The following is a 23569-nucleotide window of genomic DNA, read 5'->3' on the forward strand; positions in this document are numbered from 1 at the left end:
TCCCCCTTCATTTATCTCTTCCACTTACAAACTCCTTGTCACCTGGGAAGTTTACCTTGCATTTTCACTAGCACCTTCATATGCAAATCTGCCTTTCTTGCAGAACGTAGGAAGCCCCAAAGGGAGCGAGCCTTCTATTTCTGCCAGCTTGGTAAAAGATGCAGTAAGGCTTATCTGCATAGCTGGAACTGACATACGGACTTATGTATGCTGTGGTGGTGTGTTTTTTTTTTCACAAGGATTTTTCTCTCGCATTTGGCTACTGCTTCTCTTACTCCCTCCTGGATTTCAGCCTTGAAGAGGCGACGGGGGGAGGGACAGAAGGGGGGAGAGGGCAGGGGCAATTCCCCTCCCCCCCCCCAAAAAAAAAAATTATAAAAATTCCGAGCACTGTGTCTTGGCCGCGGGAGGACGGAGGCACAAACGGCCGTCCCGCTACCGGAGGCTGAGCCCGAGCTCCTTTCTCCCAGCGCTCGGGGCACGCAGCGGCCGGCAAACCCGAGGCGCTCCAGAGTGCCAGCCAGGCTCCCCGAGCGGCGGCAGCGAGCGCGGGCCGCCGATGCCCGCCTGGCGCGGGGCATTGTGGGGCTGTCCTGGCACGGCCTGGCGCGGGGTGTTGTGGGAGCGGCTTGGCACGGCTCGACCTGGCGAGGTCGGAGGGGCGGCTCTGCCTAGCTCCATGACCAGCTAGGAGAAGCCGGGCCGCGGCATCCGCCGCTCCCGATCCCCTCAGCGACCACCGCTACCTGCCCGCGTTGCAGCGCGCCCCTCCTGAGCGGCCGCGGGGCTGGGCGGGGCCGCCGCGAGGCGGGGCTCCGCGCGCGCCCGGGCGTTGCTAACGGCAGAGGGCGCGAGGCACCACCCCCTTCCTTCAACGGCTCGCCTCCGCCCTGCGGCCGGCTCCTATTGGCGAAGGTGGTCGTCAGCAATCCGTGATAGGCACCACCATTGGCTGGCGGGGCTGCGGGAGGCGGGCCGGCGGCGTTGCTGGGCCGCGGCGGCTCCTCCCAGCCGGGCGTCTCGCAGTGCCGGTGAGCGGGAGGTGGTTGCGGTGCCTGCGGGAGGAGCCGGCAGCGTGCGGACGCCACTCTCTCGCTGCGAGGAGCGCAGCCGCCGCCCCGGCGCTTTCCTCCTTCCGCCGTAGCCGGGCTCAGGTGAAGCTGGTTGGATGGGGCAGTGGGTGCGGGTGGTCCCGGTTTGTCCCCTCTGGCGCCACGGTTCCCCGCTGGCGGGTTTCGCGCCTCTTTGTCCGGCTGGACAAGAGAGTACCGGTCTCCTGCTGCTCTCCATCTTCTCCGCGGAGCCAGGTGGCGGGCAGCCCGGCTGGGCGCCGATCTATCCTTCCTGGCGTGCTCCCGGCCCCCTATCCCCCTTAACCCCTCACTTTCCCCTTCGGGGGCGTGTGCGCCTCACGGTTGCATTATGCCCAGGGAGTTGCCTCTCCCTTCCCTCCACGCCCTGCTAACTGGTCTTCTCGGAGGTGGAGTGGTGTTGTTCGCGCTCTTTTTCACCAGACTGCTCTCTCTCCCCTGTCTCCTTTGCGGCTCCCTCCTTGCCCCCCTCGCGTTTAAGTGTCCGGCCTTTGGAAGTAACGGGTAGGGGAAAATAGGACCGTTTGGCAGCTGTCAGGGCTGCAGCCTGAGTCACAGGCTGACGATCCTCCTGCAGACATTGCAATGGGCTTGGCTTCCGCCCTCAGATCTCGACTTCCTCGTTCGGTTTGGTCTGTACAGTAAAGCCAGGAGAGAGGGAGGAGGGAGTGACAGGGCAAGATGAAGCTTGCAGTAAAAACTCTTTCAGATAGTTTGTGCTTTCAGGCATCTTCTCCAACCGAGTAAGAAAAGTTCTCTTGCTTTTAGTGATAACGTTACCAGACTTTCTCCAGTAGGTGTGGAAGGTACCAAGTTTCATAGTTCCCGAGGATGTTGTGTAGCCAGTGGGTTTAATAAAAATTGCTCTTAATTTGCCTAAACATAGGGTGAAATGCGTTTTAAAGCAATAACATGTTGTGATAATAAAGGGGAATTTTTCAGAAGTAAACTGCATTGGTCGCAAAGCTCTTAATGTAGTGGGTGTTAAAGTCTCCCTTTCCCCCCCCCCCCCCCCCCCCCCCCCTTCCTTAGAGGTTTTTTCCTCTTTTTTTTTGGTATGTGTGTGTGTATGTCTCGAAACGCTGTTTCTGTGCTTTGTCTTTCTTCTTCCATGGGTATTTCTTCTGCATCCTGTGTCATGATGTCCTGAGCAAACTAAGTACCTAAGCCTTTCTCAAGCGAGCGGGTCTGTCTTAGACAGGGTAATCTCGCAAGTAATGCATAAAAAGTTTGTGCTTCAGACTTGGAGAGATATTGTAGTAGATGGACTTTGGCCTGGAGAGTGATTTCTGTGCTTCTGCCTTACACTGTAAAGACCTGTGGGTTAATTTGCAAGGAGGCTGTTAAACCGTGGGTCGAAAGACTGAATTACACATCCTTAACTCTTGGATACATCTCCTGTCTGTGTAGCTAGACATGGTAAAGTTTGAACTCCGATGTAACAGCTCTCTAATCAGTTCCTGCCTGTGTAAAGATGCTTTTGAAATTAGTCACTAGTTAACAATGTGACTAAGTTCATTTATCCATGGCATTCCAGGAAAAACGGCAAATCATGGTGCAGATAGGTATTTACACACAGATGAACTGTCTGCCACTGTGGCACTCTCTCCTGAAGTTTAACTGAGATAAGCAAATATTTTTGTTAACTAGAAAGTTGTAATGAGGGGGAAGCAATTGATAAATGTAAGTAGAGTTGCCTTTAGCACAAAAGAGTTTTGAAGTTGTTAATCACAATTGCTAAAACTGTATAAACATAAGATTGTGCTGCTAATCTGACCTTGTAAAAATAACTAGAACGAAATCATGCAACAGTTTTGTGAAGCTCAGTGTCAGGTGGAACTGTTTTAATTGATGTTTTCCTCCTTCATAGCTTTATTTGTTGCACTTATTCAGAGTGTGTGCACTGGCTTTCTGGGGGTGGACAGGCAAAATATCAGTAACTCTAAGGCAGCTGCAGAATTGTCAACAGTGGAGAGAAATGAGGGTCTGAACCTCTCAGATGTAATGACCGGGAACCTCAAAAGAGAGTTAGACAAGCACCAAGTTGGTGAGTTGCATAGTTCTTTTTGTAATGTGGTTTCATCTCTTGGATGCTTGAATTGTATAGCAAAGATCTGATTTTGGAAGTTCTGTGGAGGAGAGACTTTGACCTCAAAGTTTGCACTGCTGGGTAGCGTGTGGCTGTTTATACAGAAACAGGGAGACTAAATAGTCAGGTGCCATTTGTCCCAGAAGAATGGATGTAAGAAATTAATACCTTTTATTTGACTTTGTTTCCATAGATTTATGTCACTTATGAATTGATGTGACTGATGTGGTGAGATTATAAGTGGGACCACTGGAGATACGGAAATTCATCTGGTTAATGTAAGGTCTACCAAAAGGGGAAGTCAGAGTTCAGGTTGTCTTACCCACCACCCCTCTGTACTACATCTGCTTTCTTGTGTGGTAACTTCAGCTTATTGGGTAATATGCTGAAGCTACCTGATGACTAAAGTACATTTTGGAGGCTTAGAGTTAGTGTGCACATCTAGTATCCAAAGCTTTGATCTTAACTGTGTAATTGAATACCTTACTATCCATTTGATTTGGTGATGCATTCTGTGCCCTCTAACATCCATTTTTATTTGTTGATTTCTCATGCAAATATGTTGTTAGTCTGTTTTCTTAGTTTATAATAGAGGCACAGCTGTTTGTATGTTAAGTAGAGAAATTGTGTGCCTGACGTCCTCTTCTGTGGGTTGGAATAAAACTGTAATAGCATAGGATTGCCTACAGCAGCATTGTTTTTGCTGGCACTTGCACCAACTTAATGGTGGCTTGGTGACCTTGTACCTTGAATTTCTTTTCAGTTTAAGCATGCCATGATTCTAATGGAGTTTCCTACTGTAGAAAGAGATGGAAACTAGCAACCTGATTTAAATAATAATGAGACGAAAACACAAATGCAACTTCTGCTGTGGAAGCTAATGCAAATGGGTGTTGTCCAACGAAATGAAATGCATCAGTTTACAAGTTCATCTTAATTATGGTTTATCCGCTTCACTTTCTTCCTTTAGCAGCTGTGAGAACTTGTTCTGACTACTTGAGGTAGTAATCTCAGCACCCATTCATCTTGCAATCCTAGGGTACTGTAGTGGTTTAGTATCTTCTCACCTCCTTCCATTGTAGTCGTGTCCAGTGTAATTGACCAGGCCTGTTTCCAGTTAATGGTCCTTTGGCCTGTTACTATTCAATGCGGTATGTTATCTTTCAGAGCATTCTAAAAAGTCTAAAGATGCAGTAGTGTCTACAGTGTTCCAGTGGTGGAACTGTGATTGATTTCATTGTATGATACTTCCAGAACTAGTACTGCAAAGTCATGTCCTTTTTAAACAGCAAAGTGGAAACTGTAAAACTGATTTGGCATACCACTGTGGATTATTTCTTATAGAAGCATTACAAATGTATTACTGTTGGATGCAGAGAGGTATAATGAAATACAATTCTGCATACTGTGGTTTGACTCCTTGACCTCTCTATGAAATTTATGCCTCTTGAGTTTTGTACGTACGGTTTGGATTTGGCTTGTCCTCCTGACTAGAAATTTACATTTCTCCTAATGCATGTATGCTGACTCTGCTGAGTGGTAAATAAACCACATGGATGAGTGATTTCAGTAAACTCAAGCTAATAATTAATATATGTTGAGGGAAACCTAACTTGGAAATCTGTATCATGAAGTCTCCTTAACTGATGAATACCTCTATTCATCAAGAGCTACCATTTTAATGAGCCTCAGCAGGAAATCCATTGTGATATATGCCTCAACACATAACTGGAGTTCTGATTTGAATGAAGGCAAAGTAGGCATTAGGACTTGTAAGGAAAAAAGGTATAGAGAAATTTTACAGCTCAGCTTTGACAACCCTGTGCAGTTGGATTTTTTTTTTTGGGGGGGGGGGCTGTTGGGCAGCTTCCTGTTTAAAATTTGAGTATTAAAGCATACTTTTGTAATAGTTTACTTCCCTTTTTATTGCTTGTAGTGATGAGAGTAGATTCATCTGTGTTTTAAGGTCAAGACTTCAGCAGTTAACTTAAATTTAGGCTCTTTTAACAAACTTTGAAGGCACAGATTTGATTAAAGCTGGTTGTGGCCAGCACTCAGCCCAGCTAGTTTTACTGATACACTTAGAATTGATTTAAATATCCAAGGAGGGAAAAAAAAGGCAAAAAAATGAAACCTACATCAAAATTTCAGTTGCTGCTGTCTTTTTTTTCCAGATGTGACTGGCTTAAAACTACTGTTGTATGTGTCTGTAGGTAGATTTTTCAGTCAGCAAACTCTTTTTGGTGGAAATTCTTACACTGTAGATCTCCTTGCCATTTAGTACAAGAAATTCCAATGTTACTGTCCTCAGAATCCATAAATCATTTTGAAACATGGGTACAAATTACTTCTCATCAACAGACTATCAATAAAAGAAGAAGAAACCCTACCTTAGGGCCTATGTGTATTTTAACAAATACAAGATGCTTATATGTAAGAACTTGGCAACAAATGCTGAATATAAATCTGAAATGAAACCAATGAACTGGATGAGAAATGTCCTGACTGACCACTTGGAACTGGTTGATTGATGAGGTAAATTTACTTTTGACAGGTATTTTAATGCAGTTGAAGAAGAATATTGCCTGGCTTCTGTTTTGGCCATGTTGTTCACAGTTTAAAATCTATAGGAAGGTACTGACATTTTTCGTTGGTCTTTTTTCTTCCCTTTTTAGTTGGCCAGGGGGTAGGTAGCTGTGTGTTTCAAAATGAGTGGCAAAGATCAGAAGAGGTGGATTTGCAATGAAGATAGCCAGAAACAAGTGAATTAATACATTGCTGATTGAAAGTAACTGACTAGAAGAGAAATAGAAGTTACTTCTTGCTTGTAAACGAGCTAAAGTAGTTCAAGAAATCAATTTCTTCTGTATTAATGGAATTTATTGTTCTTAGCAGAATACCACTTCATGTATCTGTTCCTCATAGCTGTTCAGATGTCTTTGTTTCTGTTGTTCAGAGGCAGAGATGTTATCTCTCTTTGACATGAATGAAGTAAGATGTATTTAGACTTGTCAGAATTGTTTAAATAAAAGGCTATGGGGGTATGGATACAGGTATACAGGAGGTTATTTTAATTAATTGAGTAATTGGGTACTTGGAGGTGGTGTGTTTCATATGGACATGTCTGCAGACTGACAAAGGGAATTTTCATTCTTAGAGCAGCATAAGTACAAAATATGCTTTCTCCACAAGCACAAAACCCATTTCAACTGTGGCTTGAGATTTGTGACTTAAACTGGTTCACATAGCTTTTATCACCCGAGTTCTACTGCAGTATGAATGTTTATAGCAGGTACTAAAGTCTTTGACCTTTCATTACACAGTAAATTACTCTGAATTGTTTTAATGGCTCTTCCCAAGTCCAAGTCATCTTTGACTTGAGCTTACAATTTAATGCAGTATATGATGGGAAATGTAAAATGAGAATGAAATATGGTGAGGAAGATCAGTTAGTTGTAATTTTTCTTTTAAAAAGAGATTTATTGGGCAAACTGATTCACTTAAAAAGATGACCTAATAGTGTCTGCATAGCACTGATATATGCATGTGCACAGTTTATCCTCTTCCTTCACACAGTGGGAGTTAATATTTGTACATTACAGATTTTTTTCCCTAATGGGCAGAGCTGTATAGATAGATTTTTATTTCTTTAGTGCTCTAGAAGAGTGTCAGTGCTGAGTGGTGTTCCTCAGGGCTTGGTATGGATACCAGCACTGCTTAACATCTTAGTTGGTGACAGGGACAGTAGGATGGAGTGCACCCTCAGGAAGAGTGCGCTCCCTGATAGGATGCTGCTAACTGTGTGGTGCAGTTGACATGGTGGAGGGAAGGAATACCCCCCAGAGGGACCTTGACAAGCTCAAGAAGTGGGCCTGTGTGAACCTCATGAGGTTCAACAAGGCCAAATGCAAGGTGCTGGCAAACCCTGGTATGAAAATCAGGTGGGGAATGGAGGGGTTGAGAGCAGCCCTGTGCAGAAGGACTTGGGAATAACTGGTGAATGAGAAGCTGGACATGGAGTAGCAATGTGAGCTCATAGCCCAGAAGGCCAACCCTATCCAGGGTGGCATCAAAAGTGTGGCCAGCAGGTCCAGGAAAGTGATTGTCCCCCTCTGCTCTGCTGAGACCCCATGTGGAATACTGTGTCCAGCTTGGGGCCCCCAATATAAGAAGGACATGGACTTGTTGGAGTGAGTCCAGAGGAGGGCCATGAAGATGATCAGAGGGCAGTTATGAGGAAAGACAGTTAGGGTTGTTAAGCCTGGAAAAAAGAATGTTCTGTGAAGATGTAGCAGCTTTCCAGTACTTAAAGGGAGAGACATTTTACAAGGGCCACTTCTGACAAGATAAGGGGTAATAGCTTTAAACTGCAAGAGCATAGATATAGATGAGATATGAGGGAAAAGTTCTTCACTGTGACAGTGGTGAGGCACCGGAACAGGTTGCCCAGAGAGATTGTAGATGCCCCCTACCTGGGAGTGTTCAAGAACAGGCTGGATTGGGCTTTGAGCAACCTGATCTAGTGGTAATTGTCCCTGCCCATGGCAGGAGGATTGGAGTTAAATGATCTTTAAGGTCCCTTTCAACCCAAACTATGCTGTGATTCTAAAAACTTGATGTAGATTTAACAGATAAATATTATCACACTGTGTTGGTGTACAAGTCTGTTAGGAAAAAGTACAGCTGCAGTATTGATTCATCTCTTGCTCATGTAGGTAAGGAGAAGAATATCACCAAATCTTAGGATGGTTTGGGTCAGAAGAGACCTTAATCTACTTCCAGCCTCCATACCATAGGCATGGACACCTTCCACTAGATCAGGTTGCTCAAAGCCCAGTCCAGCCTGTTCTTGAACACTTCCAGGTAGGAGGCATCCCCAGTCTCTCTGGGCAACCTGTTCCAGTGGCTCATCACCACAGCACTGTAGTGTATGTGGTTATGGACAACGTTGTTAACTCTGGCGGAAACATGAACCCATTCTGGTACTCTGTGGCCAGTGTTTCCTCATGTTGTTTTTTATCCTGGTATACCAGGATGCAAAATTTTGTTGGAAGCTTCCAAGCTATATTTGCCTCCTCTTATTTGGACAATGGAATGTCATACTTTTTCCAAAAGGTTTTTCCTGTAATGCTAGAATAGAAAAAAAATGATATGCCACATAGCCATGGTTTTAACAGTTCAGACAGATCCCACTTGAAGTGCCCTTGCTTTTACTTGGTTCAGGTTGAAAGATGTGTCCTTTGTCCTCCTTTAATACAAAAATCAGTGCTTAAGGAGATCCAGACAGGAGGCCATGGTTGGGTGAATTCTGAAATAAGGAATGCCTAGTGCTGTTGCTTTTTAAAGACTGATGTATTTGACATTTAGGGAAGAATGCCCAGGTCAGGGAAGGAACAAGCTAACCAGAAGACAAACACGGGGCTGAGGTGTACAGATCGGACAAGTGTTCCTTGCATGCTCTGCTGCACCGTGGGCTTTCTCCAGACCTTTGATGATAATGGATGAAGCTGTGTGAGGAGCCACAAAGCTGTGTCAGACCTTGAACTCAAATAGGGCAGTGTCGCAATCAGAATGCTTCAAAGTTTTTCAGACCATTTTGAATTTGATGTTTATACTCTGCAAGGTTCTTTTCAGCCTGACCACCTTATAAATCCTGGAGCTCAAGGCTGTGTAGCTTTACCTTTAATGCAGGAGTTGCTGTTCTCATGCCCAGAAAGTCAGTTTCCTCCTGCCCTTCACCTCCAAGATTACCTTTGTAAACAGAGATAAGTCCTCTTAATGAATTCCTATGTATAGCTAGAAAAGATGAGAACCAAACTTGGACCCTGTAAAGGTGGTAGACTTCTCTGTGCCAGGGTTTTGGCCTACCATCTCCACAGCTGCCATTAATGGTGGAAGAGAACTATTTGAAACAAGAATGAGAATATGAGATATAGCAGGAGGCTGCTTGTACAGTTTGGCACAGCAGGTTGAGCTGTAAGTATCTGGAGGAACTAGGCTCCCTGCTGCAATATCAAAATGATTTTTTAAAGTGGTGTGCCAAATGTGTTTGCACTGATTCTTGGTTCTTTCCAGTATGAGCTGTAAGAAAATGAGTGTTGTTGATACTGAGAACAAAGCAATTTCTCAGTTAACAAAACCAAGAATAATTGCTCCTGTAAAATGATCTTATTAGCCACATACATGTTAATATTTGTCCCTAAAAGAGCAAACCAGAACTGTGTTTTTGGCTCTCTGTATTTAGATGCAATTGTTTTGTTCTTTGTTCCCTTGCACGATGAAATGAAACCTCGAGTTGACATATTGAGTGCTAATTGATATAGAACTGTGTTTTGGAAGAGCTAACTTACACTTCAGTGCTCCAGAGAAATCTTGGCAGATGTCTTTTTAGCCTTAAATCAGAATATTAGGGAAGGGATGGAAAGTGACCCTGGAATAACAAGGACAGGCTGAAACTTTGCAAGCTCTTCCTCTCTATCTCTTTCTCATGCAATGTCCCTAGGGAATTCTGCATGCCTGATCAGAACTTTTGCAGTCCATTATGCCTCCTGAAAACAAGTCTTCCAGCAAAACAGTTTGAACAGCAGGGATGGGCAGCAGTTTTCTGAACTACAGCTGTCTCCTTAAGTGGGATTACTTTGCTGAGTGGTCACGAAGAATGTGTTCTCCCCCTGGAATGTTTTCCTTGTGGGCACACTGTCTCTGGAAGAGGAATTCTCTCCTTTGCTGAGAAGGCATGTACTGTCCCCGCACTAATGAGAAACAACAGTTGCAGAAAGTGTATTATGCGGGATTGTAAACTTTGAATATTTATTCAAAGTGAATGGGGTTGGGTGGCAGCCAGCCTAGCTTTGTCATGCTAAAGACTGGACTTGAAATCAACAGAAGGCTACCCTCCCCCTCCCTAAACCAGCGTTTGGTGTGTTTAAACAATGTGCACAGGCTTCACAGAACTGATTAACTTTAGTGGTGCCACGTACATGGTAATGTCTTTGCGTCTCACTGAACTGAGAAGGTGCAATTAAAGTAGGGGCAAACATACTCTCCTTAGCATTAACTTAAGGAAGCTATGGCCATATTTGCTCAGAACCTACAGTAAATTTCTTTGCAGTATGCAGTGTGGTGGCCCAAGATAATTTCTGTGGTTGTATAGTCTGTGGTGAAGCCTATGCTATCTTGTTTTCACTCTTTGGTACCCCAAACCAACCTCTTTAAAATGGCATTAGTTTGTTACATCTACACATGGCTATACTTGTAGCTTCTGTTCTCCCAGTTTTGCCATTCATCTGAACCCAGCAGAGAGAAAAATGACTGCTGCAAAGTGGCATGTCAGGATGGTGTCTTGCTTGTATATGACTTTGTGGCCTTTGCAATTTGCCATGGAAAGTCCCAGCTTCACAGAGCAAACCTCCTGTGTCAGCTGTTAACAGTAGAATATGCAAGTGCTGCTTCACACATAGCAGAAAATGGTGCTTGACAGCTGGTGAAGCGAGCTGGACACGCAGAAGCTGAGAAACATTTATTCCGTGTTTGTTCTGAGGATGTACGCCAGGCACCTTTAGGCCACCTGGAAGGCATAGAATTCCCTTCTTCTTTCTTCTGTCTTGCATGTAGTCTGGTCAGTAGATTGCTTTTGTGTAATACAAGTATCATTTATACATTAGGTTCCTCCTTTTTGATTCTTGGAGCCTTGTGCATGCAGAGAAGGTGTTTCAGCGCTCTACCTTAAGTTTAGCTTACAGTAATAAACACAGTAGCTGGCAAGTCTGGGCAGCACCACAGTCAAACTGAATATGCAACAATAATTGCCAGCAATCTGCATTCCAGTTGTGAAATAAATCTTTCAATAATGCATTGTGTGCGTCAGACTGTGACTAGAGAGGAAAGCAGTGAACTACAGTAAGCCTAATAGCAATCATTAGGAGTCCCAAATAAAGCTGCGCTAGAAGAAAGGAGTCCGTGTGGCAGCCCGGCATTCTGAGGCATTCCAAACAGAAAGAGTAACTGTAGCTGAATGCCTCCAGCTCAGGGGGCTATCTGTGAGGGAGTATTAATTACAAACTCCTGTATTTGCTTGATGTTGTATTCTGTGGTGGGATAACTGAAATTCATGGTTCTTGAGTTCAGTCTGAAGCATCAAGCACCGGTGTGTCACAATATACCAAACTCAAGAAACAAGCAGAAATAACCAGTCCATCAGTTCAGCGTCCTGCCAACTTTTTCTCTTCCCTCCCCCCACCCTGCAATTAGTTTCTTGCCCTTAGTGATTCAGACTTCAGCTTACATGTAAGTACTACTTACAGATTGGAGCCGTTTGTGCTAAGAACCTTTGCAGTTTTCTTTCCCATAAGCATCCTGGCACATAGAGCTGTGAAGTGTCAGCCTCCTATGTCCTAAGCAGATGAGATTTGAACAGTTTCTCAGTGAATACAAAGAAATTATAGGGAGGAGGGTTTTGGTGGGTTAGGTTTGGTTTTTTAATGTTAGTTCGTGGTCGCTTCAGGCAGTCTGGCCACTAAAGTCTGCTTGCTGTGCTTTCTAGCTGCACTTAATGCAACTGTTTCTGTTGATTTGATGAACTGTGTTCAACTGCCTGGGGAAAGTGAAGTAGTTGAGTTTGCAAAATTTATGCAAGTATTAGCTGTTCAGATCATATGCCTAACAAGGATTCCCATCATATGAATGTTACTGACCCAACCTAGTCTGAATCATTAGCTTCTTCTCAAAGTCAGATTAATTTTTAAATGCTGCCTATTAACAGAGAATCAAATTTGTTGACCAAAGACAATTTAGTAGTAACTGAAATGAGACCATAAATGACCAGTCATGCTGTGATTTTTCCAGTATGGGAGTCTTGTCTGGCCTGCAGAAATGGTGTACATTCCTTTTGCTCTGTGAAAGGGCCTTTTGTGTTGTATGCCATTCATAACCTGCTAGAGGTAAGCCAGTTTGGAATATGGTGTGAGAGTTGTGTTGCTGAAATACTTTCAAAATGTAAATTGAATGAAGTATGGGAAAGTACCTTGTGTTAGTCTAAATGTGTTTGCTATTTAATGTTGCACTGCTAGTGTAAAGGCCACTGGATAAACCATGGCAGAGGATCAGTTCATGTGAAATCGCTATGTTTTTCTATCAGTGTCTTATTGGTGGCTATGAATCACAGAATAGAATCACAGAATGCTTTAGACAGGGAGGGACCCTTAAAGGTCATCTAGTCCAGTTACCCCTGCAGTAAGTAGGGGAACATCTTTAACTAGACCAGATTACTCAGTGTCCCATCCAAGCTGATCTTGAATGTTTCCAGGGATGGCACTTCTACTACTTCTCTGGGCAACCCAGTGTTTAACTACACTCATTGTAAAAAAGTTTGTTCCTTTTATCTAGTCTAGGTCCACCCTCTCTCAACCTGTCCTCATAGCCAAGGTGTTCCAGCCCTCTGATCATTTTCATGGCTCTTCTCTGTACCTGCACAAAAAAGTCCATGTCTTTTTTGTGCTGAGGACTCCAGAGCTGGACATAGTACTCTGATGAGATTGTAGAGGGTGAGAATCACCTCCTTTGACCTGCAGGTCACAATTCTTTTGCTGCACCCAGGATACAGTTGGCCTTCTGAGCTGCAGGCACACACTGGCAACTCACATCCAGCTTGTACTCTCAAGTCCTTCTCCATGGGGTTGTGCTGAAGTGGTGATGTGAATCAGCAAGTGTAAGTGCATGGATCTGGCTATTTTATGTTCTTTGTTGCCCAGTATTTCAGAGACTTCTCATTTATTAAAATGGGAAAATGGTTTGTGTTAGAGCTGTCTATTCAATTTAGTAATGCATCTTTGCCAGTGATGAGGCAGAAGCCTAAAGAGAGTAATGTGGGGATGCCTTCTTCAGTGGAGTTCAGATAACTGGAAGTACTTTCCATGCCTAGCTAGTGCTCTGATACTTGTCAGTGGGTGTGATTCTTTAACTGTTGCCCCTAATGCTTTTCTTAATATACTAATTGTATTCTAACTCAGCTGATAACTTACTTGATAGTTAGCATAGCCCAAGCTCATCCTGCAGAGTAAATCCTGGAGGAGGGGGAGAATGATAGAAATAGTTTTGGAAAATTAAGCTGCAAACAGATACTGTTCTATGCTTTTAGCAGTTGCAAAATACTGTGATTGAAAGGAAGAGAGCCCTTATAGCAGAGGCAGCTTTTAGAGGTTTCCAAGCCAGACAAGGTGTTTGTTTCCAGGTTTCTGGGAAGTGCTTGTGCTAAGTAGGGAAAGGAGTGTGTGAAGTGTCTGGTAATTCAAGCCTTAAGGCTATGAAATAGTAGGAGGCTAAGGCAAACTTCTGTCCCTAGGATTGTATCATAATGAGGATTTTGGGTAGTTCTGCCTAGTTCAAAGGGAATGTGTGGCATCTTAACTTACAGCCAGTGTTTAATTTGTTCATCTCAAAAGAATTTGCAGGGAAATATGTATGTAAAGGATTCTTTATGTGTTTTTTTTTTTAAAGGTTGGACTACATGTTATTGATGTCTTAGTTCCTTCCTTTTTGTGACTGTAGACATTGCTTTGTTGCTCTCTGTAACTGTATGGCATCTTTGTGGCAACCTTGTAGGTAGTTAAATGGCAAAAGAATGTCTTTGGGCACCTGAAATAATGGCAATCAAGGAAAGGTTTGAGCAGCCTGTTCCTCAGACTGCTACGAACCGCAGTAGGGTTAACTGGGAAGTGACTGTAGTTATTTCATTTTTGGAAACAATTCTAGGAAGGAGGCATTTAAACTCAAAACAAGGATGGTCTGTTTTCCTTCTGATTTTTTTTTTTTTGGTGGTCTTACCTACAGTCTGGTGTTGCATCAAAAAATAATATTGTTAATGGTGTTCTCATCCTGTAGTTACACAACAGCCATGTAAAGATAAATGTCCTTACCCCACATAATTATCTACACCCAAAATGCAAACTACTAGACAAATTGCTTCCTAATTTGTTCCTAAAATGGTAATGACTTGTGCTAGTTGAGAGCTGCTGTAAGGCTGCTGGAGCTTGCTGGGTTTACTTCCTTGACCACTGAAGGGTGTTTTAGAAATGCCCAGAGAAATGCAGCATAAGCTAGGAAGCTAAGTTTTGAAGCCTTTGAGATGGAACTTGCTGAATCTGATTCCTCTGGTGTACTGTTCTTGTGGAGAAGGAAAATTAATGGTTGGTTTGTGGTATTGCTAGTTTAGAGGCCCTGTGGGTTAGAAGCCAGCCTCGAGAATAGCACTAATGCCATGTTATCGTGGCATGTTCCTCCTTTTTTTTTAGCTCTAGTACCTGATGATTCTGTTCTGGAGCTTTTGAGACGGTGTAGTGGGGTACTTTTCAAGTCTGTTTAAAGTCTGCAGAATCTCCTCGCTGTTTGGTAGTACTGGCATAAAAAGCTTAGCATTGGGTGAGATTTTAAAATAGCCATGTTGGGCTCATTCTCTTTTTACTGTGAAAGTTGTTTGGTTTGGTCCCTAAAAAGGGATGATCCCATGCTGAAGAAGATACAGAAGATACTGGCTGAAGAATGCAATCTTGCTGTATGCAAGATAGGTCAGAGCTCTCCTCCTGTGAGGAATCTGATTAACCTCTTTCCTTAGTTCCCTCCAGATCTAGAACTAGCTGGGAATACCACTTGAAAAAAAATCTTGTGGTCTTAGGTTATTTTTTACCTCGAAAGAATTCCTTTTTCTCCCAGAATAAATCTTCAAGTTGTGTTTGGATTCATGTAAGGAAGTGAGGAGTATGTTTCAGTGTAATGTAGGACACTTCAGATGGCTGGTTACTTAGGATTCCTCAGGAAATGATGAAACTGAATTTAGCTGAAGCGTGTTGCCTCTGTGTCCTGCCTGATTATGGCCAAAAAAGGCAACTGGTTAGGTTCTGGGAGTTGCATAGGCAGGAAACTGTGTAATGGAGGGTAGAGCACAGCTGTTGCCTTGCCAAACCTGATAGAACTCTGAACACAATTGAATATTTATTTCTCTTCTTTCCCTTTTCCCCTCCTTCCCTCCACTCACTCCTTTTTTTTTTTCTTTTTATTTCTTTTCTTTTCTTTGTTTTTTTAACCCCTGTAACCACAACCTGCAGATGATCCTTGGCAATGCCATGGAGTCACAATGTCTTCTCTTGAATTGTTAGTATTTTCAATGTCCTACATACTCCCTCATGCTAGCTGTTGCAGGGTGGTCTTGGAACTGTCTTGACAGCTCAGGCTATGCATGCCAGCCTCCTGATTGCTGCATCTTATCTCTGCAACAAATTCCTTCGTTGTGTACCCAATAAAATGTGGATTGTCAATAAAAATATGAGAGGCCAGGGTGGAGCTGCTCCAAGAATTGCCATTGCGGTGGAAGTATCGGTGACCCTGTGGGGAGTGGAAAGACGAATTACAGGGTGGGATAGCTGCTTGGCTTGTTCTCTAGGGCTAAGATTTTACACTCAAGCTAAAGGAAATTATTATTTATAGAATAATTTTCTCTTTGTTTGCTGAAGAATTTTTGACTGTGAATATACAGCTATCCATACAGTCTCTGGCACAGAGTTGCATACCACCTACAGTGATACATTTGTTGAGAGGAATTTCCCTACATGCTTACAAATGACTGGTGTGGGCATTTGTGCTCATCATTATTATAGCTGATGTTTTTCTGGCTTCATTCACTGCTTGCTAATGCTGGGACTCAACATCTATTGTTGCTCTCATGCATATTTTGGGGGTTGAACTGCTTCTGTCCTGCTCTCAATACCTTTTTGTCTGCAGTATCTGTAGTTAGACTTCACCTATTTGATTTGCAGACTGGTTTGTAAGTTTGGGTATGTTCTGCTGAAAAGTTATCCCTGTAGATCCTGAACAGCCTTCCATGATATGAATACTGACATTTTAATTTCCTGTTCTTTTGGTGGTAAGGACCTCTAGCTTCTATCCTTGCTATGAAAAAAACCTATATTGAGGACACTGTTATCTTTGTGAGGAAGGATCCAAGACATTATGTTTATGGGACCTTGTAAAGAGGCTGCTCTTACATGGTTAATGAGCCTTGACGCATGCAGTCCTTTCTTCTGATTGAAAGGGTTTCTGAATGGCACCAATAAAATTGCTGCCTTATAAACTGGAGAGTCCCTGGTGGTAGTGTTCTGGTTTTGATGAAACACTAAATCTGGGGGGCCCTTTTTCTGAGCATGCAGCCTAAATCTCCCTCTTGTAGGGATGTTACTCTTTACCTGTCCACAGCTTCGTAGAAGGTTTATTCTTACACTGTCTTGGAGGTGTTTTGCTACTGAACATTACCTAGAAAAAAGATGCAACCTGATGGGCTGGGTGTTGCTACTAAGCTGGTGATGGCAAATATCTAATGTCAGTAATAACTGGTGTCCTCAAATTATCCATGCTGTCTTTCAGAAGCGAAGTGCACCTCATATGTTGTCTAGCCTGGTATATGGCATTTCTAAAAAGCTGTGGTATTTGATTTGGAGCTTATCAGAACAAGGAGATAGGAATTAAAAGTGTTGATTAAACATGTATTTTTCTGAGCTGGTATCTAACAAGTAGAGTAGTGAAGGGCTAATCTTGACCATTACTGACATAACAACTGATGCTGTGAATATTGGCACATGTTGCAAATTGCTTGATGCTTGCCACTGCAGTGTGCTTTCTCTTTTCTGCCAAGTGATGGCTTCCAAATGCTTAACGGTCAGTGTTTTGTTGTAGGGGTTTTTTTTTAACTGCTTGCTAGTTTGTTGTTTGGATTTGGTGGTGTGTTGTTTTTTTTTTTCATTCTCTTGGCAAGAAAAACCTTGACCTTATTGGAAGTTTGACAACTTACCAGTGCTTACTAACAGGAAACTAAAGGAGGGGGAGGCATGTTCTGATGACCAGTGACTTGGAGTCCTTAACATGTGTGCCTGTCTGCCTCTAAGAATTTGCAAGGCAGCTTGAGGGTTTTAAAATAGTATTTTTATTTGGTTTTCTCCTCCTCTCTTTTTGCAGAGCCCCAATTCTAAAACACAATGTCGCAGAGAGATGCAGATAAGTACCTTTATGTGGATAAAAACATCATCAACAACCCCCTGACTCAGGCTGACTGGGCAGCTAAGAAGCTGGTATGGGTTCCCTCAGAGAAGAATGGATTCGAGGCAGCTAGCCTGAAGGAAGAAGTAGGAGATGAGGCCATCGTGGAACTAGCAGAGAATGGGAAGAAAGTGAAAGTAAATAAGGATGACATCCAGAAGATGAACCCCCCCAAGTTCTCGAAGGTGGAAGATATGGCAGAGCTGACATGCCTGAATGAGGCTTCTGTGCTTCACAACTTGAAGGAGAGATACTACTCAGGACTGATCTATGTAAGTACTCCTGTCTGTTGGGGTAAGAGTTCTGGATTATGCAGTATGTGAACTTGCTATGATGACTTTTTTTCTTCTCAAATCTATATGTTAACCTTTCATTATCCCTGTACACAGCTCACATGTGACTTAGCTTCTTCCCTCTACTTAACATTTTTTCACTAAACTATGCCAGTTCCCCTCTAGCTTTCAAGGAATGCTGTGGCAAATCTGTCTTTTAACATTTTCATGTTTCATTTGCACGATATTTTGAATGCCAGTTAATTTTCCTTTAGCAGGAGGTGAGAGCAGTTGGAAAGTGGTAAAAAGGGAGTCTGAACTGAACTAGATAATAGTAAAACCACAGTCCCAATATACCTAACATCTGAGTTGCATTTTCCCATGTTTGGAGCCTCAGTGGGAAAGAATGCTAATGCCAAGATCTTTGCATTACAAAGATTCTGAATCTTGGAGTATCTTACCAGAGAAGGCACATGTTGCCTGCATGTGCTTGCAGATAGTGTTTTTTTTTTTTTTCTACCCCAAAATGGACAAGAGCACAGATTCCTGCTTCTTTTTACTGTGGAAATGACAAAGCTGCCATTTATGGGACCAGTGGCCATTCCCAATGAAGCATAAAGCAACTACTTCATTGAATACCAAAAGCAGTAAACAGGGCAAGGTGAGGAAGGAGAATTTGGAACCTTGACCTGGTTCTTCAGTTTGCTTCTGATTTTCCTCTTTCTGTGGCCTCTGCTTACACAGCAGATGTTGGATAGCTTCTACTTTATTAATACTCTGCAGGATAGAATGAATGATTAAAGTCAGTGGTAATGTAAAATTTGGGTGCTGTAACTGATTAAAACAGCCACCAGCATTTCTTGGTTTATTTATACTCAGACTAGCCTCTGCTTATAGAATTAAAATGGGGCTGCCTGAGATGTTACCCTGAGGGATGTAGAAATTCTGGATGTTCAGTATTTTTAGGCACTATGAAATCTTCTTCATGGTAGGTTAGAAGATCTATTAAAATAAAATCTGTTAAAGAATAAATGTCAAGTGTAGATGTGCATATTAATACAGTCCTTGGAGAAAGTTTGCCTGTATTCCTCCTCCCCCACTTTTTGTGCTGACAAAACCCAAAAGCTGCCTATTGTATGGAAAAGACAACATAAGTAAAAAGTCTGCAATACCTATTTCTTCATGTCTGTAGATAGCCTTTTATGGAGTCACCTTATGTGGCAAGCTATAGATAATCTCTTCTGCAGTAACAGAGGCTGGTGGTAGCTGAGGCCAGATAGCAGGAATTCACCCTAGCTGTCCATCATCAGTAGAAACCTTTGTGAGCTGTTGGCTTCTATGTTAAGGAGCATGAACACAAACTAGAAGCTCTGGCTGGCTAGTGTTGTGACTATTGCTCTTCTGTAGTGGCATGAAGGCATATAGACAACTGTTGCAGAAGCTACAGAAAACACCTGAAGGATGCAGAGCTGATAGAAATTTGTCTTGATCTCAAAATTTTGAGAGTTGATGTGGTTGGAGTTTGATTCAGCCAATTATTCTGTGTAGTCAGTAACTCCTTTGACTATTGGTCAAAATCTTTTCTCAGAGGGAAAAAATTTGATACATAGTCTGTGACTATGTGTTCTTCTAATTGGATAATAAGGAGCGTTAAAAATCTCCACACCCTTCACCCAAGTAAACCCAGCATAGTAATTCTCTATTGCAGAATCTCAGTCTTGCCAAAACTCTGTTTCTGTGCTCTTGTGAAATGGACTGATGTCACCTGTCAGCAGTTCTCAGCAGGTCCAGAGATTAATGTGAAGGCTTAAAATACTTTCATTGGAGTGGCTCTTAGCTGATCATTAATCCTCTTGAAGAAAGTACGTGCAATGTATCTCTAGCATAAGTGTCTCTTTAAAAGATAATAAGCATAATTTAGTTCTGCTCTGGACCTTTCTCTCCTTTCTAGCAGGGCTGTGTGGTGTTGTGGCTCTATTTTTCTGTCTACTTACCTTCTAAAATGAAGGAGGGAAATCTTATGGCTGGTGCAGAAAAAGTTTGAGCAGGCAGTGTCAGACATTTCAAGAACTAGGAGTCTGAGTTTGGCATACTGTTTCCATGTGCTGATTGGTTCTGCATTGAGATGACTTGCTAATAGACTGGTTTTCATGTTAACCCTTTCTATTTGGATTGCTTTATCACAAGGTAATTTTCAGCTTCTTTGTTGCCTTGTTTGTATTCTGTGTGAAACTCAACTTTATTTTCCAGCAACTCTTTACTTAAACTTCCTGATGCTGCAAGCTTTCTGCCATGCTGCAGATAGTCCCTTCAGCTTTTCAGAGCTAGTTTAGCAGTTAAATAAAACTAGTTCCAGTTTGGCCTGTGTGTCTCTTGAAATAGTGGAAGGTAATGCTAGGATTTGATTTTTTAGATAATAATGTCTTAAAGTACAGATTTCCAAACCAGCTATTCTTATAACAGCCTTTCCCTTGGAGCTTTGGGTTCAATTCAGGGATTTATGCATAGTAATAATGACTTTAGTAAGATGAAGATGACTCTTTTCTTCTCTGTGGTAAGTTTGTCAGCTTCTTCTAAATATACTTCAGCTTGCATCCTAAACAAAGCTCTGTCAGTGTCCTTGACCAGCAGTCACGACATGGTGGTCTCACTCAGTTGCCTGTCCCAGCCATGATTAGTTGCCCTTTATAAAGCAAAAGTATCACCTCATACATCTGTCTGAGATCATTGTATGCAAGGAAAATTCCCTTAGCTATTTCTCCTGGCAACCAGAATGCTGGGAGAAGGTGATGACTCCTTCCTACATACCTGCTTCATGGTTTCATCACTCTAATTGAAGTTACTGTCTTCCATTTTCTAAACTGCTGCTCTCATTCATAAGACTGCTCCAGTCCAGCTTCAGACATTTGCACACTGAGTTTTCAGCAACACAGCCATGAAAATCACACAAATACAGATGAGAAAACTACATTATTTGTGGAGTATTATCACAATACTTGCTACCATTTTCCTTTTGCTCTCACTTCTAATTCCCCCAAAAGTAGCAAACAGGCATTTAGCTTTATTAACATCTTCAGAGGAGAGGTAAGTTCAGTGTGTGTTACAAATGGCAGGTTTGTTGTAAGGTGCACCAGAGACCATGTAGGGCATCTTATTTTTTTTTCCTTAATTATTTTCTTGCCGGCATAAGGGAAAGGTGTGTTGCATGAACTGTGAATGTGCTACTCTCATGTCAGCTCCTTTCTGCCTCTTGATCCTACTCTGTCTTCTTCTAGTGTTGTTAAAGGTCAGGAAGACATGACTTAGTCTTTCAGCTGCTGTTCTGTGCTCCACAAGTACTGTCTGACGTGATGGAGAGCTAAGGCTGAGGCAAAAGTAACTATCGTTGCCAAGCTGGTTTCTGCAGACTCCTTAAACTGTTCCTTTCAAGCACTGCCTTAAAACTAGCTTGACTAGAATGTCTCACTGTGGCTTAGTTTCTGGGAACTTCTGAAGTCCTGCACTAGAAGGTTTTAGCTAACTCTCGTAGTTTACCACTTTGGAAAGAGATTTAGTATTTTCTGTAAGCTATTCACATACTTCTCAAATATTGTAAAAGGCAAAAAAAGTACATCTGGAACCATTATCCTGATACTTGTGTATAGCAAAGGACCCTTAAATACCTACAAAATTTTGCTTTCTAGGAGGCATTGGGTGAAAGCTGTACCTGAATCTGCTGCATATAAGATTTGGCTAATTACCTAATGTCAAGCCAGCACATAGGAAATTTGGATGTAAGACTGCAAACTGTGTAGTAGATGCTATTTTCACCCTTTTGATCACTGGAGTGTAATCCTTACCTTTATCTCACTAAAGAGGATAAATCTGATTAAGTACTCTCTGCACTTACTGTGGAGGACTCTCTACCACTCCAAAGCACTCTTCACTGAGCAAACAATAGAAGAAATGGTAGCAATAGGAATAAAAAGTGCCAAATGTACTCTCTTCTGGTAGCACTGCAAGTTGCTGTAGAAAGCTACTCCAGCCCTTTCAAACAGCTGCCTCTAAAATCGACAAGGAATTCTGGTAGCTCTAAACCCCAGGAGCAAGGCTTGGAATGCTATTCTTAGAATATCTAGGAAATAGCTAAGAAGCCTCTGCTGCTTCTATTCCCTTTGCAAGTGGAATGCTTGTGAGAGTTTGGGGTTGTTTTTTTTTTAGGTATTCACATCTCAAAGACTTTCTTTTAGGAAGCTTTATGTTTTCACTGTAAGTCTTCCATTAGAATTTTAGAATTGAAGCCAGTGGAAACCAATTGAGAGATGGAGGACTGCTCTCACAGATCAATGAATTAACTGCTTGAGATGAATTAGAAGTGAACTTTGGCAAATGTTGCTGACTCTTTGAGCATGGACTACTTCAGAAGTGTTTTCTATATTGAATAGTTCAGAACTGTAGTCCATTAATGGCCTTACAGTTTTGAGTTTAGTTCTAGTCATACTCATCACATTATAAATCATGAAAGTGTTCAGGCTGGAAGCATCTTTAGGAAGCCATCTAATCCAGCTTTCTATTCAGAGCAGGCTCAACACTGAATTCAGCCTAATCCAGTGGCTTAAAGAACCTCTAAGGAGTACACTAGTCTTATTTTTCTTTTATTAACTTTTTTGGATCAAGGTTTTATTATGTTGTAGTTGATCAGTTCCTGGATAAATCCATAGTAAATATGAGGGAGAACATAATGAAATGCTATTTCTAGAAACTGAGCACCTGTCTTGTGTAATGAAATGAACACTTGACTTGAACATAGGAACTTTGAAAGGAAGAAGAGCCAGCCCTTGTGGACTGTTAATGAGCCAGAGAGCAGGCCAGTTTGATACCGCTGTGACTCATCTGTCAGTTGATGCTCTGTGTGTACTTGGAAAGGTTGAGTACCAGTCAGGTTGATCTGACTTCAGCTGTTGCTCAGATTCTAGTAGTGCTTAGTTGGAAGCATTCCACATGGCATTACTGGAAGAAACACTTGAAAATAAAATGGACTACTTTGTTTGTTTTTCATGGTAATATACTGTTAAAATGTGCAAGTATACAATGATTTTAATTCCTGTCTTTATTTGCTGGGGTGTTTTCTTTCCAGACCTACTCAGGCCTGTTCTGTGTGGTAATCAATCCTTACAAGAACCTGCCCATATACTCAGAAGAAATAGTGGAGATGTACAAAGGCAAAAAGAGACATGAGATGCCCCCTCATATCTATGCCATCACAGACACAGCCTACAGGAGTATGATGCAAGGTAAGTGCTGACTGAGATAATAACTCTTGCTGTAATCACAAATGAAGACTGCAGTCAAAACACTGTAGGAGAACAGCTCACTGCTGTCAAAAGGCTTTGTTGCCCCCTGTCCTTGCTTACAGACACTTGACACCTACTTGGTACCAGCTTTTTGTTCAGGTGAATAGCTTTCTCCTGCTCTAGTGGATTGAAGAGCCTTGCAAGGAGTCTGGCAAGAGCTGAAGTTGAAGAACAGATGTGTGAATGCACAGGGTTCAGAGTATCAGACATGGAGAACTGAGGTAGTCAGCTACTCTGATAGCTGTAGGTGGGCAAGTATGCATATTGGTTGATAATAGCTGTATGTAGGCAAGTATGTGTATTGGTTGATAGAGCCTTTTAACAAAGTATTTACAATCCAGTCATTCAGTCTGGTTTGGTGAAGCAAGCTTTGTGTAACCTGCATTTTGAAATGTGAACTTCAGTGGTAGTTTTATTGATCAGGAATTGTTTGGTTACATTCTTAGTATGTTAAGGGTAAAAGTTACTATCAAGTGATATTAAATACATCTCTTGGCTTTTCACAGATTTAAAGCAAGCAAGCAGATTGACTTATATCCACCCCCTCCCCCCAGTATATACAAATGAGAAGTAAAGGGCCATGTATATTATCTGCTGCTTGTTTGTCACATGGTGACTTTTAACTGTGCATGCCCTCTGCATGTCTCCCCAACCCACCTTCTCACAGTAGGCCTTTCACAGCATCAGTGCTTGTTTGGGATGCTC

The 23569-nt window shown here is 42.4% G+C and overlaps 1 protein-coding gene across 1 annotated transcript in view; it reads left to right on the forward strand.

Moving 5' to 3' along the window:
- The first annotated feature begins 1014 nt into the window (after positions 1 to 1014).
- The window catches only part of MYH9 (myosin heavy chain 9), a 70481-nt gene continuing 47926 nt past the window's right edge, over positions 1015 to 23569 (forward strand). Inside the window, exons 1-3 of the mRNA XM_054168053.1 lie at positions 1015 to 1154; positions 17179 to 17531; positions 22648 to 22804. Of these exons, the coding sequence (XP_054024028.1) occupies positions 17199 to 17531; positions 22648 to 22804 (490 nt within the window). The 5' untranslated portion in view covers positions 1015 to 1154; positions 17179 to 17198. The remainder of the gene's footprint in view (positions 1155 to 17178; positions 17532 to 22647; positions 22805 to 23569) is intronic.

The sequence above is a fragment of the Dryobates pubescens genome, chromosome 15 (assembly GCF_014839835.1).
Source record: "Dryobates pubescens isolate bDryPub1 chromosome 15, bDryPub1.pri, whole genome shotgun sequence".
Lineage (NCBI taxonomy): Eukaryota > Metazoa > Chordata > Aves > Piciformes > Picidae > Dryobates > Dryobates pubescens.